The 20,402-nt window shown below is 38.9% G+C and overlaps 1 protein-coding gene across 2 annotated transcripts in view; it reads right to left on the bottom strand.

Moving 5' to 3' along the window:
- Positions 1–13,985: 13,985 nt before the first annotated feature.
- The window catches only part of PRPF40A (pre-mRNA processing factor 40 homolog A), a 60,031-nt gene continuing 53,614 nt past the window's right edge, over positions 13,986–20,402 (bottom strand). For both annotated transcript variants that reach the window (XM_066346323.1, XM_066346322.1), the window contains 6 exons: positions 20,239–20,334; positions 17,628–17,714; positions 17,448–17,544; positions 17,302–17,363; positions 16,098–16,232; positions 13,986–15,065 (listed from right to left, as the gene is read on the bottom strand). In XM_066346323.1, the coding sequence (XP_066202420.1) occupies positions 14,973–15,065; positions 16,098–16,232; positions 17,302–17,363; positions 17,448–17,544; positions 17,628–17,714; positions 20,239–20,334 (570 nt within the window). In that variant the 3' untranslated portion in view covers positions 13,986–14,972. The remainder of the gene's footprint in view (positions 15,066–16,097; positions 16,233–17,301; positions 17,364–17,447; positions 17,545–17,627; positions 17,715–20,238; positions 20,335–20,402) is intronic.

Raw genomic sequence — 20,402 nt, forward strand, 5'->3', positions numbered from 1 at the left:
AGTCTTTCAACGGTATACTTTAGGGGTTTTGCCAGTTTTATGTATACTTACCAGTATATCTTTGAGAAACAGGTATTTCTTGGTGCTTAAACTCAGTCTAAATGTATTTGGTAAATTTTAAGTAAAATCCCTTCCTATACAAACTCTTGAGCACTTGCTGTGTGGAACGAGGTAGACCAATCATATTTAGTCCTTCCAGTTATCACTGTAAAGACAACTCCCAATTCGTCTAAAATTTTTTAATGTATTTTTGTTTGTTTGTTTGTTTCTTTTTTTTTTTTTTTTAAATAAATTTTTATTTTAATGGTGTGACATCAATAAATCAGGGTACATACATTCAAAGAAAACATTTCCAGGTTATCTTGTCATTTAGTTCTGTTGCATACCCATCACCCGAAGCGAGATCATCCTCCGCCACCCTCCATCCAGTTCTCTCTGTACCCCTCCCCCTCCCCCTCTCCCTCCTTCTCTCCCCCCACCTCCCCATAGCCACCACACTCCTGTCCATGCCTCTTAGTCTCGCTTTTATGTCCCACCAATGTATGGAATCCTGCAGTTCCTGTTTTTTTCTGATTCGCTTATTTCACCCCGCACAATGCTACCAAGACTCCACCATTCCTCTATAAGTGATCCAATGTCACCATTTCTCCTAGCTGAATAGTATACCATGGTGTATATGTGCCCCATCTTCTTCATCCAGTCCTCTATTTTTTTTTACAGTGATTAAAAGCCTTTAAGCAAACTCTTGGCCAATACAGCAAGAATCCATAAAAGAGTAGTGTCCTTAACATGTTCCCCAAGTCCAAGGTGGCCCATTACCATGCCAAATCCCTGAAAAATGCAACCCAACCACAGTTCAGTCTGTTAGGAGCTGTCACAGGGAGCAGGAGTCCAGGAAAGTTCCCCACAGGAAAAGTCCGCATGGCACTGGAATTGTTGTCACCATTCTATATTTTGCAGCTCATGTCCAAGTCCCAATGACCGCTGCTTCTAGCTGGTAATGATTCAGGTAGACTGGAAAAAGCCATTTGCAGCATGCGTGGATATGAAGCTTCTGTTCTCCTCTGCCTGGAGAGTTGAGACCAGGTAGCTTTTTCCTGCAGCTCTGTGACTGTGGCCTGGTAAAGAGAACCTTGGGATACACTAAGCTGGGTGGCAAAGGTAAATTCATAATACAAGTTGGCTAAAGGAGGAAAGAGAGCTCTAAATTAGGAGTAGGTCCCAGCCTGAAATATGAGTGGGGCATTGAGGTAGGAGGGATAAAGGAAACACTATATATTAAGCAAAGCAGCAGAAAATAGGACTATCAACACCCACAACAGAGATCTTTGAGGGAAGAATAAAAAACCTGACTATTCAGGCAAAACATAGTTAAGTGGCCCTTGTGCGAATGAGATCAGTTTACCTGCTTCTTGGAAGAAATACCCTAGGCTCGTCCACAGTGTCATAGATGGGGCCGACGGCCCTGGGCACCTTCAGCCTTCAGTGGCAAACCCCAGCTTTCTGGGCAAGGTTAGGTCATAGGTGGCTGGAGCAGGACTGGAAGAGACTGAACCCTCCCTTAGAGGAGCGAGGGGGAAGCCCACCTTCCAGTGTCCCTGTTTCCTCGCAGCAGAGGTGTGTAAGCCTGGCAGGCTTTAGCTCAATGACCTTCCTTTCCACTATTGAAGCAGGACCCAGATGGCATCCTATGAGACCCCTTTGGGGCGTTGGAGCCTTTAAGGGTGTATCCTAAAAGCTGGTAGTTCCCCTGATCTCTATTGGGCTTTTTCTGCCTCTAGGTATCTTAAAAGCCATTCTCAGAAGATCTCGAGGGGTTTGAGGATCCCCATCCGCCTATATAAATCTTTTCCATATATCTGGAGCTGTTTGGAAAAAAGAACAGTGTTATTAGCTAGATCTAATAAAGAGGGTAGTAGTTTGCAGGCGAAAAAGATTTGGTGTCTCCTGCTCATCAGCATTCAAAAGAAATGTAATTTTTTTTTTTTTTTTTAAGTAAAAAGCATGATATAGTAGACCCGTCGGAGTCATTGGCCTGGTGTGCAGGATTCCCGGGTTCGATTCCTGGCCAGAGCACACAGGAGAAGTGCCCATCTACCTCTCCACTCCTCCCTCTCTCCTTCCTCTTCGTTTCTCTCCCGCCCGCAGCCAAGGCTCCACCGGAGAAAATCCACCCTGGGCACTAAGGATGGCCCCACGGCCTCCGCCCCAGTTGCTAGAATGGCTCGGGTTGTAACAGAGCAACACCCCAGATGGGCAGAGCATTCCCCCCGGTAGGCATGCCAGATGGATCCCAGTCAGGCGCATGCAGGAGCCTGTCCGACTGCCTCCCCATCCCCATCCTCAGAAATATACAAAAAATAAATAAATAAAAGAAAAACAAAAAAAAAAAAAAAAAGGGAGGGGGCATTCCCTTGTGCTAAAGCTCCAGGGAGCATGGAGTGAGCTTGAGTATGTCCTATGAAACATGGAGCTCTTTGTTTACATATAAGTCTTTGAAGAAGGAGGAACTGCTGAAGTAGTTTATCAGCATTTGTCCCTAAGACAGCAGTCTTTGTAGTGGGAACACCATACGTAAATATTTGCTGTCTGTCTATAGATTAAGGGGGGAATATGGCAAATGCTGAAAAGTCATGATCTTTGTGACCCTCCCCTCCCCCAACCCCCTCCCTCTCCTCCCCCCACCCTGTAACCCCAACACTGTTGTTCATGTCTCTGAGTCTCATCTTTATGTCCCACCTATGTATGGAATCATATAGTTCTTAGTTTTTTCTGATTTACTTCTTTCACTCAGTATAATGTTATCAAGGCCCATCCATGTTGTTGTAAAAGATCCTATGTCATCGTTTCTTATGGCTGAGTAGTATTCCATAGTATATATATACCAAAGCTTTTTAATCCACTCGTCCTCTGATGGACACTTGGGCTGTTTCCAAATCTTTGCTATTGTGAACAATGCTGCCATAAACATGGGGGTGCATTTCTTCTTTTCAAACAGTGCTATAGTGTTCTTGGGGTATATTCCTAACAGTGGTATAGCTGGGTCAAGAGGCAGTTCGATTTTTAATTTCTTGAGGAATCTCCATACTGTTTTCCATAGTGGCTGCACCAGTCTGCATTCCCACCAGCAGTGCAGGAGGGTTCCCTTTTCTCCACATCCTCGCCAGCACTTATTCTGTGTTGTTTTATTGATGAGCGCCATTCTGACTGGTGTGAGGTGATATCTCATTGTGGTTTTAATTTGCATTTCTCTAATGATTAGTGATGTTGAACATTTTTTCATATGCCTATTGGCCATCTGTGTGTCCTCTTTGGAGAAGTGTCTATTCATTTCTTTTGCCCATTTTTGGATTGGATTGTTTGTCTTCCTGGTATTAAGTTTTACAAGTTCTTTATAAATTTTGGTTATTAACCCCTTGTCCGATGCTTTGTCAAATATGTTCTCCCATTGTGTAGTTTGTCTTTTTATTCTGTTCTTATTGTCTTTAGCTGTGCAGAAGCTTTTTAGTTTGATAAAGTCCCATTTGTTTATCCTGTCTTTTATTTCACTTGCCTGTGGAGACAAATCAGCAAATATATTGCTCCGAGAGATGTCAGAGAGCTTACTGCCTATGTTTTCTTCTAAGATGCTTATGGTTTGACGGCTTACATTCAAGTCTTTTATCCATTTTGAGTTTATTTTTGTGAGTGGTGTAAGGTGGTGGTCTAGTTTCATTTTTTTGCAGGTAGCTGTCCAGTTTTCCCAACACCATTTGTTGAAGAGGCTGTCTTTACTCCATTGTATTGTCTTACCTCCTTTGTCAAATATCAGTTGTCCATAGAGCTGTGGGTTTATTTCTGAGTTCTCTGTTCTGTTCCATTGATCTATGTGCCTGTTCTTATGCCAGTACCATGCTGTTTTGAGTACAATGGCCTTATAATATAACTTGATATCTGGAAGTGTGATACCTCACGCTTTTTTCTTCCTTTTCAGGATTGCTGAGGCTATTCGTGTTCTTTTTTGGTTCCATATAAATTTTTGGAATATGTGTTCAATGTCTTTGAAGGAAGTCATTGGTATTTTCATTGGTATTGCATTGAATTTATAAATTGCTTTGGGTAATATAGACATTTTAATGATGTTTATTCTTCCTAACCATGAGCACGGTATATGCCTCCACTTATTCGTATCTTCCCTGATTTCTTTTATCAATGTTTTATAATTTTCCGAGTACAAGTCTTTAATCTCCTTAGTTAGATTTATTCCTAGGTACTTTATTTTTTTGGTTGCAATGGTAAAGGGGATTGATTCCCTGATTTCTCTTTCTGACAGTTCATTATTAGTGTATAAAAATGCCTCTGATTTCTGAGTGTTGATTTTATATCCTGCCACCTTGCCAAATTCTTTGATCAGGTCTAGTAGTTTTTTGACTGAGACTTTAGGGTTTTCTATATATAATATCATGTCATCTGCAAATAATGATAGTTTTACTTCTTCTTTTCCAATTTGGATGCCTTTTATTTCTTTTTCTTGTCTGATTGCTGTGGCGAGGACTTCCAGAACTATGTTGAATAAGAGTGGTGAAAGGGGGCACCCCTGCCTTGTTCCTGATCTTAAGGCGATTGCTTTTAATTTTTGCCCATTGAGTATGATGTTGGCTGTGGGTTTGTCATAGATGGCCTTTATCATGTTGAGGTATGTTCCCTGTATTCCCACTTTGCTGAGAGTTTTGATCATGAATGGGTGCTGGACTTTATCAAATGCCTTTTCTGCATCTATTGAAATTATCATGTGGTTTTTCTCCTTTCTTTTGTTTATGTGATGAATCACATAGATTGATTTGCGAATATTGTACCAGCCTTGCCTCCCAAGAATAAATCCTACTTGATCATTGTGTATGATTTTTTCCATATATTGCTGGATCCGGTTTGCTAATATTTTGTTGAGGATTTTTGCATCTAAGTTCATCAGGGATATTGGCCTATAATTTTCTTTTTTTGTGTTGTCTTTGCCTGGTTTTGGAATCAGAATTATGCTCGCCTCATAAAAGGAGTTTGGGAGTCTTCCTTCCTCTTGAATTTTTTGAAATAGCTTGAGAAGGATAGGAGTTAGTTCTTTTTTGAATATTTGGTAGAATTCACTTGTGAAGCCATCAGGCCCAGGACTTTTCTTTTTTGGGAGGTTTTTGATAGCTGTTTCAATCTCATTTGTTGTAATTGGTCTGTTTAGGTTTTCTGATTCTTCCAGATTGATTTTTGGAAGATTATATGATTCAAGGAATTTGTCCATTTCATCTAGGTTGTCTAGTTTTTTGGCGTACAGTTCTTCATAGTATTTTCTTACAATATTTTGTATTTCTGTTGTGTCAGTTGTTATTTCTCCACTCTCGTTTCTAATTTTATTTGAGTCCTCTCTCTTTTTTTCTTGGTGAGTCTTGTTAAAGGTTCATCGATCTTGTTTACCTTTTCAAAGAACCAGCTCCTGGTTTCATTGATCCTCTGTATTGTTTCTTTAGCCTCTATGTCATTTATTTCTGCTCTGATCTTTATTATTTCCTTCCTTCTACTAGCTCTGGGCTTTACTTGCTGTTCTTTTTCTAATTCTTTTAGATGCAGGGTTAAGTTGTTTATTTGAGCTTTTTCTAGCTTCTTGAGGTATGCCTGTAATGCTATAAACTTCCCTCTCAGGACTGCTTTTGCTGTGTCCCATAAATTTTGAGTTGATGTATGCTCATTATCGTTTGTTTCTAGGAATTTTTAAATTTCTTCTTTGATCTCAATGTTAACCCATTCATTGTTTAATATTGTGCTATTTAGTTTCCAAGTGTTTGAATGTTTTTCAATTTTTCTATTGTGGTTGATTTCTAGTTTAATGCCATTGTGATCAGAGAAAGTGCTCGATATGATTTCAATCTTCTTAAATTTGTTGAGTCCGCTTTTGTGCCCTAACATGTGGTCTATTCTAGAGAATGTACCATGAGCGCTTGAAAAGAATGTATATTCTGCTGCTTTAGGATGAAAGGTTCTGAAGATATCTATTAGATCGAGTTGATCTAATATGTCCTTTAAGTCTGCTGTTTCTTTGTTAATTTTCTTTCTTGAGGATCTATCTAATGATGTTAATGGGGTATTGAAATCTCCTACTACTATAGTATTGCTGTTGATCTCGCCCTTTAAGTCTATCAAAGTCTGCTTTATATATTTAGGTGCTCCTATATTAGGTGCGTAGATATTTATAATGGTTATACCTTCCCTTTGGATTGCTCCCTTTGTCATTATGTAATGACCTTCTTTATCTCTAACTATGGTCTTTGTTCTAAAGTCCATTTTGTCTGATATAAGTATTGCTACCCCAGCTTTTTTTTCATTTCCATTTGTGTGAAATATTTTTTTCCATCCTTTTATCTTCAGTCTGTGTGCATCTTTTGATTTAAGGTGTGTCTCTTGTAGACAGCATATGTATGGGTCCTGTTTTCTTATCCACGCAGCTACCCTATGTCTCTTGATCGGCTCGTTTAATCCATTAACATTTAAGGTTATTACTGATATGTAATTGTTTATTGCCATTTTTTTTCTTTAAAACTGTTTTTCTCTTTTGCTATATTCTTTTTTTCCTTTGACCTGTTTACAACAGGTCCCTTAGCATTTCTTGCAGCCTTGGTTTGGTTGCAGTGAAATCCTTGAGTTTCTTTTTGTCTGTAAAGCTTTTTATTTCTCCTTCAATTTTAAATGATAGCCTTGCTGGATAAAGTAGTCTTGGTTGTAGGTTCTTGTTCTGCATTACTTTGAATATTTCTTGCCATTCCCTTCTGGCCTCAAGTGTTTCTGATGAGAAGTCAGAAGTCATCCTTATGGGGGCTCCTTTGTAGGTGATAGTCTTTTTTTCTCTCGCAGCTTTTAATATTTTCTCTTTATCATTTAGCTTTGGTAATTTAATTATGATGTGTCTTGGTGTTGGTTTCTTTGGGTTTCTCCTTAATGGAGTTCTCTGTGCTTCCTGAACATGTGAGACATTTTCCTGCCTTAACTGGGGGAAGTTTTCCGCTATAATTTGTTTGAACAAAGTCTCTATCCCTTGTTCTTTCTCTTCTTCTTCAGGAACCCCTATGATGCGGATGTTATTTCTCTTCATGTTGTCACAGAGCTCTCTTAGAGTTTCCTCAGACTTTTTGAGTCTCTTTTCTTTTTTCTGCTCTGCTTCCGTGCCTTTATTTATTGTGTCCTCTAACTCACTGATTCGATTCTCTGATGCATCCATCCTGCTTTTAATTCCTTCCATTGTATTCTTTATTTCAGATATTGTATTTGTCATTTCTGCCTGATTCTTTTTTATTATTTCAATGTCCTTTTTTATATTTGTTATCTCTTTATTTAGGTTTTCATAATGGCCATCTATGGTGGTTCTAATATCTTTGAGCATCCTAGCAATCGTTATTTTAAACTCTGCATCTGGTAATTTGGTTATATCTGATTCACTTAGGTCCTTTTCTGGGGATTTCTCTTGGTTTATTTGTGTTGTATTTCTCTGCCTCCGCATTTTCTCTTCACGGGAGTGGCTGTGATCACGTGCTCGGGTGCACAAGGGTTGGTGGCCTTGGCCTTTGCCCCACCCCCGTGTGTGACGTTATGCTCGGTCCTGAGGGCACTGGTGAGCACCTTTGCTCAGCTGCGGGTCTCCGCCTGTTTCCGAGCTTTCGCCCTGCCTTTGCAGGATGATCCCACTCAAGGAACAGCTGCTAGCCTTGGCTCTACCACCAGGCAGGGCTGCGTGCCCAAGCTCAGCTCTGTAGCGGAACTCCGCCTCTTCTGGGCTTTTGGCTCCACCCCCGCGGGAGGAGCCGGCTACCAAGTCAGACCACAAGCCTGGGTTGCACGGGCGGGGCAGGGATGTGCTCCTCTGCTCTTGCTCTGGGGCTGGTTTCTACCCTTTCCGGGTTTCCGCCCTTCTCCCGAGGCTGGATTACAGGCTGCCGGCAGCTGAGCTTGGCCGCTTTTGCATGCCCCCTTCTCCCTAGCCGGGCAAGATTGAGCTCACACCTGAGCCCAGTGGTGGCCAGCCGGCTTCCAACCCTGCCAGCAGAACCGCGCTTTTGTCTCCCGCTGCCGCCCTCCCTCCAGCTCACCCTCAGCCGCGTGGGTGGGGGCGTTGCAGCTCGGACCCTAAGACTCACTACTGTAGACCCTAAAGATCCCTCCTTCTATGCGACTCTGCTCTCTCTGCTCTGAATGCTGCGGGGGAGCTTGTTTGGCTGCTCTCCTGCTTCCCTTTGCTGGTATTGCTATTTCCGGGGGAAATATTCACTTCAGCTTTGGGGAGTGACTCGTCCCAGGGGTTAGGGTGGCTATCTCCCAAAATGTTTCTCCCTGTGCCTCCTAGATTATACTCTCTTCCTGTTACTGTGGTTCTCTCCCCTCTCCCTCCGTCTCCAGGAGCCCCGGGTGTTTGTGAGAGAGATGTTCTGCGTGGTCCCTTTAAGAAGGATCCTGGGTCTGAGAAATCAGACTCCCTCACAAACAGTATCCTGACTTGTTTCTGGCTAAATACTGTCTTTATGCCTCTTCTGGGGTCTGGGGCTGGGGCTTTGTTCCTGGGGCTCAGGACCCTTTCCCCTCTGCTAAACTCACTTCCCACCATGCGAGTCTCTCCCTGCTGCCGTTCACTCCGAGGAGCTGGGCAACCCTCTCCGCATTTCTGCTTTTCCTACCAGTTTCTGTGTGGCTTGTTCAGCGTTCCTTGGTTGAAGAGTCCTTTTAGTTTAGTCCAAAGTTGGTTTTTCCAGCTGATAGTTCATAAAATTAGTTTGTAATCCACTTTGGTTCTGGGAGGTAGATGCTGGTACGTCCGCCTACTCCAGCCAAAATTTTTTAATGTATTTAGTATATTCTTTTTAGGGAAGCAAGGATTTTGAAAAACTGTAAGTGGCTTTAAAACACTTTGGGGGAGTAGAAATTAGTCATTTAAGAAATTGTCGACCTGGCCGGTTGGCTCAGCGGTAGAGTGTCTGCCTGGCATGTGGGGGACCCGGGTTTGATTCCCGGCCAGGGCACATAGGAGAAGCGCCCATTTGCTTCTCCACCCCCCTCCCCTTCCTCTCTGTCTCTCTTCCCCTCCCTCAGCCAAGGCTCCATTGGAGCAAAGATGGCCCGGGCGCTGGGGATGGCTCCTTGGCCTCCGCCCCAGGCGCTAGAGTGGCTCTGGTTGTGGCAGAGCGACGCCCCCTGGTGGGCGCATACGGGAGTCTGTCTGTCTCTCCCCGTTTCCAGCTTCAGAAAAATACCAAAAAAAAAAAAAAATTACTGTCTTTGTTCCCAATTCAATGCTCTATTGTACCAATACAGTGTGAGGCTTTATGAAGGGGTGGGGTGGGGTAGTCCAGTTCTGCACTTAGAATCTCTAGGTGGTTTTGTACCAGGGCAAAGTATTTCATGGTAAAAAGATACAAGGTCTTTAATAGTCCACAAATTCTGAATGCATTCAAACCCAAACCACAGCAGTAAGTTCAAATGAGGCAGATATGGTAAGGTTTAAGGACATTATAGATCAGTAACATCCATTTTTTAAGATGTTTTTCAATGCACTAGAATTAAGTGCCTTACTCCCAAATCTGTAGCTACAACCCGAGTCCTAATCTATTCAACTTCTCTGCAGTGAATACCAGGAGACATTGCTGGCTCACCACTGCTCTGCCCGGAATGGGGCCTAATACTGTCACTGACTGCTGGTTCACCATACTGGATTTTATAGAATTATCTAATTTTGTACTGCAAAATAGCTTTTCTATTAGTTTTATAACTCACATACCTATTGCTTTTAATATCTGATAAAATTCTTCTCAGGCCTAATAAATACTTGTTTCCTAAATTAACATATCATCCATCTCATACAAAAGGATTAATAAATTAGTTTTCCATTCTTTTAAACCTAATAGCCTGTCTATTCCCAAGAAAAAATCTTAAGCAAAAAACAAATGCATTCTGAAGGATTAATATACTTGTTTTCATCTTTTCACAGAGAAAAGCAGGTATTACACTGAGAACAGTGTAGGCATCTTGCATCACCCAGCGCAGAGCTGCTGCGAGGTGCTTCAAGGTAAAAGCGGACACAAAAACAACTTATATAGTAAAAACTGCCATTTTTTCTAATAAATTTTATTTACAAAAGATCTAATTTTATCTAACTGAAGTTCTTTACATCAGAACAGTTTATAAACAGAAGAAAAACTGTGGCCAGTACAAACGGAGCATAGAAACCTTGTTTCCCGTTACTCACCTTTCAGAACAAGTCTTCAGCTTAGTGGTGGAGGCAGGTCAGAGACCAACACCTACCACAACAGTTTCAGGCAGGACCAAAGAAAAAGATGTTTATAAACAGCACACTTAGATATCCGAAGGAACAGCATCAAACAAGGGCATCAAGACATGGCTTACTTTGAATCTGATTAGGCAGCCATTCTGTTTCAGTCTAGAATTGAAAACTGGAGTTGGGGGAGTTTGGCTGGTTTCCCTGAAATGCAAACATCAGTCTTACACCTAGGGCAGTGACCATTAAGTCAAGTCAGTTATCACTAACAATGAGATGGCTTTGAACTAGCTCCTACTGAGTCACATACATTTTTATATAGCAAGTTTAAAATGCATGATTACTGCAATTACAGAATTTAGGCCAAGTAGAAAAGCTATAAAATGCAGGGCTGGGGAAGGGAGTGTGGGTAACTGGAGCAAAACCTTCTCACTTCCCATGTACCATTAAATCTGCCTGTTAAGTCACCATTATTCTCCCCTTTGTCAAAAATAGCCTGGAACGATTAGTTCCCAGCTTATAATTTAAAAAGGAAGTTTGCTATTGTGTACCTTTGGGCTTTTAAAGACCAACTCTGATCTTGATAACTATTAATTCCTCAAGTAAATTACTACGTTTGAACTGCTATTGTGTAATATTTACAAATACAGTTACAAAGAAGGTGTGTTTCAAATAGTCACAGGGGATTTCCTTTCCTATCCCAAAACCACATGGAAATGACATGTTCTGAACTTTTCTCAAGTAAGAGTCACTAAAGCTTATCTTCAGTGCACTTCAGTGACGTATGTGGTTGGTTTACTGCAATGATGCCTTTTTCAAGCCCTTTAAATACGGACAATGAGTGCCATGTGTGCTGGCTATTTTACATTCATTCAATAGATACCCATTATGTGCCAGGCACTGTTCTGAACCCATAGAATACAGCAGTGGATGCACATATATAGGAACTAGACCACTACTGAAGTCAAAGCAATTGAAACTTAGAGCAAGGTAAGGATTAGTAAAGAAGGTAAGAATTATTAGACTCACATTACTGGAACCATAGAATAAGCCTATTGTTATAAAGCTATTAGAACACAGTTCCATGAATATTATTCATGATAATATTTTACATTTCCTTTATGTGAAATCAGTCCAGTTTTATCTAGAGTGTAAAAAGAGTTAAAATTCTACCTTGTACTAAGATACATCCCCGAAGGGAAAAGACTCAGATTTAAGATGTAAGGAATTAATGTGCTTTGCCTCATTTTGCTTTTAGAAATGTTTATTTTACTTTTAGAATTTACATTTTAATTATATACTTAAGTATCCTATAAACTTTACAAACAGCATTCATCACTCTTCCCTGGGTACCATTTGATTGGAAGCCATTCTCTCCTAAATAGCATCTAGGCTTTAAAAAGTTTTTATATAAAAGGGGCTATCCCTTTTTGGATGCAAAAATAAAAGTGGCTGCCTAGTCAGTGCTCAACTGACCATTACCAGTAGAAGAAAACCAGAATCATTTGAGGCCAATGTTGCTTAACACAGGACACAAAGCCCTTTGGTAACTGAATGAAAACTGTAGATCCTTTCCAGAAAACTGGATGTACATGTTTTCATTCTCAGTCTCTTCATTCTACCGCTGTGGATTAAGACTGCTTTAACTCTAGGCCTGTGGTCGGCAACTCTTTAGTCAACAGAGCCAAATATCAACAGTACAATGATAGAAATTTCTTTTGAGAGCCAAGTATTTTAAATTTAAACTATATAGGTAGGTACATTCCTTATCGAGGTAGCGCCCGCACGTGGTATTTTGTGGAAGAGCCACACTCAAGGGGCCAAAGAGCCGCATGTGGCTTACAAGCCACAGTTTGCCGACCAGGACTCAGTCTAGGCCATTCCTTTTCATTTTACGGTATTATGAAACCCAATTAGCAAAAGTCAAAAGAGCTATGATAATTTGACCATTTTCAGATTTTACTGGGAGGCATAAGAAGTCTTTTGTTGAAAATATGAATATGCTGAAGCTACTTTTGGGTAATAAGAAAATGTCATTATGTTTTTAAAAATGTGAGACTTATAAGTTAAATACACTTGGGAAAAATACAATGAATTCTAACTACTTGACTAAATTAACTTTTCATACAAATTCAATTTTCCCACATAGGAATTACAGACCAGGAGATAATTAAAAATTCAAGTATCAGAAGTTCCTGTTTTGACTATTATGATATTAAATGTTAGTGAATTTAATCTAGTAATACATTAATGATAATGAAGATGAACGCTCAATATTTACCTAAGTCTGACACTTAATTGAAAAGTATACAGTCCCCTTATCTGAAAAAGAAACATGCTTCACTATGTGAACATCTGTTCAAACCTTGTTTAAACCTTTTCAACATACCTGTGCAGTTCTAATGGAACCAGTCTTTCAAGACTGTTCAGCTTTTACCAGACTAACGATTGTGAAACCTAATCTTTCATCTAACTGGTTAAAAATATTCACAGGACTCTCGCTTTAACAAAATCATCTCATCACCTGTGCCTTCAACCTGGACAATATCTTTTTGGCAACTATATCTCAAAGGGTGGTAGATGACGATTAAAGTCACCTTAACAGTAATATCTCATAACAAGGATGTTGTGTTTCAAGTTGCAATTTGTTCACTAGTTTTGTTTTTAGGTTAACTAATTTTCATAGATGAACATAGGGAAACTTGAATTTGTACTGTCCTGTAAAGATCTGAGGTTGTGATAAGACAGTATAGGAAGTACAGAAATTTATTTTGAGGACATGCTAAAACACATCAATAGTTTTTTATTTAAATAGAAAAATCAAAACTTTAAAGTTGTACTTAAAAAATTATTCATAAAATTAAAACATTTTACAGATTCTAAATTCTCTTGTGAAACATTACTAGTATTTCTGCCAATATATGCTTATTTTAAAGATTTTACCACTGACTTCCATGTCGTAGATATTAGACATGATTGGCAATCTTAACTCCCATTACAATGGGACCTCTGAAAATGAAATATTAGGTGAATCCCTGTGTAAGCAGTTATGTTTGGTTCTAATATACAATAAGACTCAAGCAAATGACTTGATTACTTCACATTTTCTAAAAAATAATGATTCTTACTTTCTACAAAGTCGTCTATTTCACAGCAGAAAAATGACTTGGAGGGAGTTTAGAGACAAGCCCACCCCTTTTGTGAAGCTTTCAAGTGGACAGACTAACGGAAACAGGGAGCAAGGATGGGAAAAAGTCATCCTGGTCAGTCCCACTTTTCAAATTCATTAGGCTGATTAAGAAAAAATAAAATAAAGCTTTTGTTCTTTTAAATCGCAACTTGAAATAGGATCACTCAAAGTGTCCACAAAAACAGAAAACACCCTATGATAATACCAAATTGGACTATGTGCTAAAATTTACTAGTAAAATATATATATATATATATCCTGCACTGAAGGAATATAGTATAAATTACATTACTAACCTTCAAAGTTAGCACGTAAAAAGTATTCTAGCTTCCAACCATTGCCTCTCTGAAGTATTCTGTAGAAATTCATAGATCAAAAACAAATACAGGGGCTTCAAATGAACTGATTATATTTAAAAAGGACAGTAACTTGGCTTATGAGGGATTTAGTTTATCTTTAAATGATTGTTTTTTTTAGAGCTGAGCAGTTTACGTAGAAATAAATACTAGTACACGCTAGAAGAGAAGGTTTAATAATTGATAAAAATGTACAAAAATATTCAAATCAGAAATGCTTTAGAATGTGTACCACGAAGCCAATACTTCTCAGTGAGTAGGGAAGGTAAAAGACTTCCTCAATGAAAAAAAGCAAGAGAAAGATCAGATTAAAAAAAAAAAGACAGCTGTTAAAGAAATGTTTAAGTCAACATTGATTTTTGTTTTAGACAAGATATTGCAACCATCACTTAAAGTTTGGTGGCACATTCTTTAGTAGGTCCTTAAGGCAATATATTTAAACTAATTTACAATTTGATTTGATGTTAACTTTTAAAACATCACCTCAAAGTAATGCCCTCACAACAGCCATTTTAAAATGTATGCAGATGTTTTGTAAAAACAGTGGTGGCTTGATTCCAGTAGTGCTCACTGGCACCACTACAGTTAAGGGTCTACCAGATTTCCATTCAGTAGTGCTCACTAGCACCACCAGTCAAGGGTCTGCCAGGTCTCCATTCAGAACACCTATTTCTGAGTTCGCCAGAAAAGATCAGATTAGCTTCAACCAGCTGGGTAGTGCACAAAAAAGCAGTTTTATCGGTTGCTGGTGCTTTTTTTGTACAACTAAATATCAAAAAAAGGTTTTATTATGTCTTCAAAATCCAACTTTCATAAAGTAAATCAAATCACCTTAATGACTTAGACTTTAGAACAAAGTAGAGACACCTGCAGTTATCAGTAAATTGCCACCTTTAATCCATCCTGCAGTGCCCTATGAAAGGGTCACAGAAAAACAGTTATGACCATATGAAAATATGATTCTTGATACAGAATCAAGTTATTTTCAACTTCCTTAGCTTTTATAAAGTCCACAATAACAATACTTAACTGCACTTTTTTTTCTGTGATATAATTAAAACCCAGTGTTTTTTCAATTGAACTTAAAATAGAGTCCCTGGTCTGAATTAGACTTTAAATTATACTGTAAACATATATTTGGTATAATTTATTGATCATCATCCAGTTGCTCCAAAAGGGTCCTTCTGCGCTTTTCCAATTCCCCTTCACTCAACTCACTGCCAGAAGTGTCCCAGTTACCCTGAAAAGACATTGAACACAGTTATAGTTCTCATTAGTACTCAAATAGTAAAGCAGTAATGAACTTTTGAAAAAGAATCCTAATCTCTGAATTCTTTTTCACAGAAACAGATAGTTTAAAGACTTACTACCTCTCTCCCAAAAGCTTGTAAGTGGGTTGCTAACCATGGACATATTCCTTAGTTATATTAGAGGAGATCCTTAAATTATAATGATATTTCTAATTGTTTTTAGTTAACATTAATATATGAATCAGGCACAATGGTAGATACCAGTTTTTCTTCCTCTTACACTACTGATTATGAAACATCCTGTTTCCATTTAATAGAAGCCAGATGATCATTTCCTAGGCACTATATTCCTTGCTAATCTTGCAGATTCTAAGTTGTCCTACAAGTGTTTTATATTATAAACAGGTATGCTTAGTATAAACAGTCAAGAATTATGAGTAACACAGACTTAGAATGAAGGAAAAAAAAATTGTTTCTTTTTAAGTGAGAGGAAAGGAGATAGTAAGGCAGACTCCTGTATGAGCCCCAACTGGGACCTACCCAGCAACCCCATCTGGGGCAGACACTCGAGTACCGAGCTATTTTTAGCAGCTGAGGCTAATGCGCTCCACGGAGCTATCCTCAGCACCCAGGGCCATGCTAGGACCAACTGAGCCACTGGCTACAGAGAGGAAGAGGAAAAGAAGGGGAGGGCAGTAGGAAGAAGATGGTCACTTCTCCTGTGTACCCTGACAAAGAAACCCAGGATGTGCACAGGCCAGGTCAATGCTCTAACCACTGAGCAACCAACCAAGAAAATATTTTAAAAATAAAAATGATGCATTAATATGAGAAACAACCTTTGCAAAGTGGATAGTTCACTTATCCTCTTTCCCTTCAGGGATTTCATTTAACCTACTGTAAGGAAGGAGAAACTTAAGCTAGTAGGTATAGAAGAAATACTCATTTTTCATCAGGAAGTTTAACCAGTCTCCATTTCTGCATTTTGAAAATACAGGTATGAAAGAATTCCAAGTACTTACAGAAGAATCCTTTCCAGTCTTTTTCTTAGGTGATTTGTGTTTTGATTCTGATCTTTGTCTAGTTCTGTCTTTTTCGCTTTCCCGATCTTTTTCTTTTTTATCCTTCTCTCGCTCAGCATCTGATTCTGGAGAATCCTGTGTAAATAAAAAAATGTTAGCATTTGACAAAGACATTTAAAAAATTCCTATATAGGTAATATTTAGAAAAATCCACGCATGGCAGAGTATGTGTGTCACCCAGAGTGGTGAAATTTAAATACTTAAGCTCAAAGATTCTGCAACATTTCCAAGATTCTTGGAGGGAGTGCTCTATTCCTGATAGAGCAACACTGCTAACAAAAATTAGGGGGTCAGGGAACGTGCAGATCCTCCAGTACTTTCAGCCTTTTGCATAGTAATTTACACCAATGAAATAAAGTTGGTTTTGCATCTCATTTGCATAACTGAACTTTTTTTGACTTGTCATTTGTTTTGATGTTCTTGTTTAATAAAAAAAAATCGAACTTAAACACTTCACATTCATTCTGAAATATCCTCTAATTTTTGTGAGCAGTATATATACATCTAAAAAAGCATCACTAAATTAGTGACAAAGGGCACACTTAAAATTGGACTTACTATGAAAAATGTAGACATTTTCTACAAACCCAATAAAACAGTTATGTACATAAGATGCTGTAATTAGCTCAATCACACATTAGGTTTATAGCTGTATAATAAAATTCTTCCCTCAATTTTGCTTCAGAGCAGCAGAAATTATTTAAAATGTAGTATCAGTGCTCACAGAAGCAGTCCTTCATTAGATATGCACAAATTCAACTGAGCGGCATGAAGAAAACCTCCCTCAACAGGGATATAGTAACACACAGGCCTTTACGTTCTGAAAAGCGTCGTAGGTGTACCTAAGATTAAATGGTTCTCAAAATAGCTGTAATACAGACATAAAACCCAAAGACTTGTGTCTCATCTCTAAGACTACTTTTAAAAACCAGAGTGGGTATAACATTGGTGTGTATGTTTACTTTTTTTTCAAAGCTCACCAAAATATTTTAATTGAAGATTTAAAAGATCAAGTATAAAATTGTTCAGTTTAGGTGCCCCCTCTCTCCAACTATTTGGACTGCACAGGGTTAGACAGAAAAAGGTTCTACTGCCACTGAAGAAGTTGGGTCAAAAAACAAGTAAAAATTAAAAGCTTGTTTACTGATTTATGTCTCCTCTTCTTGCTTTTCTTCTTATGTTTTTTTGACTTCTTGTAACTTCTCTCTAAGCAGCATGAAAAGGACAAGTGTCAGACTTTAAAGATTTCCAGGTGTCAATGACTGTAATCAAGTGAAAAGATACGCTTACCAGACTCAGCACTGGAAGAATGTTCTGAAGCAGAACGTGACTCTGATCGCTGTCTTTTCTTCTTTGTGTGGCTGTCGTCATCATCTGAGTCTGACCCCTAAACGATACAAATAATTTTATTATAATGATGCTAACAAATGTTTCAATACACTTATGGTGCCATCTAATAAACTTCCTCACCGAACGAGAGCGGGAACGTTTCCTGTGGTGTTTCTTAGATTTTTTAGAATGTTTCTTGTTCTTTGAATGATGATGTTGACATTCATGCTACAGGAGCAAAAGAAAAAAGTATTCAAAGGTTTACATTTACTTTGGATAGATCATAAAGAATTTTTAAAAGCTATACAAATAAGTTCTTAGAGTAAAACTCCATTTTGAATGTTTAAGATATACTTCTTTGAAATTGTGCAAAGAATTATATTTGCTTAAAATGTTCTCTTCTAATCCTTCTTAACCATCATTTAGATATCTAATAAAGTACTTTTTGCAGGAATGAGAATGGTGTGGTTTAATAGTACTAACTGATACATTCTAGAAAGGTGTAACTTGCAAAAACAGTTACACTGCTTTCAAAACAATGTAATATAATTACATTCAGCCCTGGTTTTTCTAATGGCTCAGTACCAAGATAAAGAATACCTCAGAGCTGTCCTTGAACTAATAAATGAGGATGGTTTTCGCCTGACTGGTGGTGGCACAGTGGATAGAGCGTCGACCTGGGACGCTCTAGATTTGAAACCCTGAGGTCGCTGGCTTGAGCATGGGATTACCAATATGATTCTATGGTCGCTGGCTTGCCCCAAAGGTTGGGCTTGAAGCCCAAGGTCTCTCTGGCTTGAGCAAGGGGTCACTGGCTTGGCTGAAGCCCCAAGGTCAAGGCATGTATAACAAGGAATCAATGAATATCTATAAAGCAATGCAACCACGAGTTGATACTTCTTATCTCTCTTTCCCATCTCTTTCTTGCTAAAAAAATAAATAAATAAATGAGGTTAGTCTCAGAATAAATACAAAATTTACTTTCTTTTCACACAAGGAACATCCCTTCTTAGTCAAACTTAAGACATCCATCCACAGGCAATCTAATGCCACATGAAATAAAAAAAGATGTATTTCTCACTGTGGATTTTCTCTCTCATTAAAACAATGATCAGGCTAGTAGGAAAGAGGAAATAATATAGTAAAAACTCTTGCCCCCAATATGTCTCTGGCTTTGAAAATAAAGTTTGCTTCAGTTGACAAGTGGAAATAGAAAATCTAGCTCAGGAGACATTTTTTTTATGTCACTGAATGCTAACTCTTCCTTTTCTACCTCAAGGCCCAGATTATTGAGTTTCAAAACTTATTCTCATGGGTTCAGCCCTTCCTCAAGCTACCATCTTTATCTCCATTCACAGCCTCACCACTCTACCCCCAGCACAGACCATGAAAGAATATTGATGAAGAATTCAACCAGGAAAAAATGTTAGGACAATTAAATTACATTCTAACACCTGAAAATCTTGTTAAAATGATGATTTTGATGCAGAATTTCTACTGATGGGGTCTGAGGTTCTGCATTTCTTTTTTCTTTCTTTTTTTTTTCTGAAGCTGGAAACGGGGAGAGACAGTCAGACAGACTCCCGCATGCGCCCGACCGGGATCCACCCGGCATGCCCACCAGGGGCGAAGCTCTGCTGCGACCAGAGCCACTCTAGTGCCTGGGGCAGAGGCCAAGGAGCCATCCCCAGCGCCCGGGCCATCTTTGCTCCAGTGGAGCCTTGGCTGCGGGAGAGGAAGAGAGAGACAGAGAGGAAGGAGGGGGAGGGGGTGGAGAAGCAAATGGGTGCTTCTCCTATGTGCCCTGGCCGGGAATCAAACCTGGGTCCCCCACACGCCAGGCCGACGCTCTACCACTGAGCCAACCGGCCAGGGCTGGTTCTGCATTTCTTACAAGCTCCAAGTTAACAGAGAATGTGAGTCTGAAACACTGAGTAAAAAAGGTCCACAGGAAGTTGGGAAGCAGGAATATGTGTGGGTACAGGGCAAACTCTTGTCAACACCGATCCTCATCCAGAACAATCAACACAATGAAATCGTCAAGTTCATTGAAGTGACCTGCTCTGCCCAATGACTCTACCACCCTATACTAAATATGTGCCAACTTTCAGACTGCTGTCAAGTATCCGCTTGTCTAGTCAATATACTTGGCAGCATAGCACATTTGTTAAAAATAGTGATTCTGGAGTCAGGCTGTGCTGGAATCCCTTCCTGCAAATTATTTCTCTTTGCCTCAGTTTCTTCATCTATAACTTATTCACAGGGTTGTTGTGAAGATTACATTCGTATATATAATATTTGTCAAACAATTAGTAAAGTGCCTGGCCTATACAGGCATCAAATGTTGTTTAATTACTAGTCAATTTAGCATATTTACATTATACAGGTGCCTATCTGAAATCTTCAAAATACCCTTATTCAGCCAACCAAGTAACTTGCAATTTTATCATTTTTTATTCTAAAAAAACTAATTTTACTATTTTTCAGAACCCTTAAACTTTTAATATATATATATATATATAAAATGCAATATAACATTTGAAATAAATGCTTATAATCTAATCAAGCAGATAGAAAACAGGTTTTAAACTTTCTTTAGGTTTTCTAATCAGTAATATGGCTGCTAAACTGCTGAATTTCTAAACCACTGTAAAAATATGAAACAAATATGGATAGAATCCATAAACAAATCTTTATATTCCTATGCAAGATTTGTTTCACTTAAAACCAGTTTCTATTTTTTAAAACTTACCTCAAGCACATGCATAAAATCTTTAAATATTCGTTTTCTTTCAGACTCTAGCGTTATGTCCTCAAATGCTGGCTCTTTTACAAATCTCTCCCGGATCTGAAAAATTCGGATACCTGATAAATATACTGATACCAAGAAAACTATACCAATATGACTAAAAGGAA

Source organism: Saccopteryx leptura, chromosome 7 (assembly GCF_036850995.1).
Source record: "Saccopteryx leptura isolate mSacLep1 chromosome 7, mSacLep1_pri_phased_curated, whole genome shotgun sequence".
In the NCBI taxonomy this organism is placed as follows: Eukaryota; Metazoa; Chordata; class Mammalia; order Chiroptera; family Emballonuridae; genus Saccopteryx; species Saccopteryx leptura.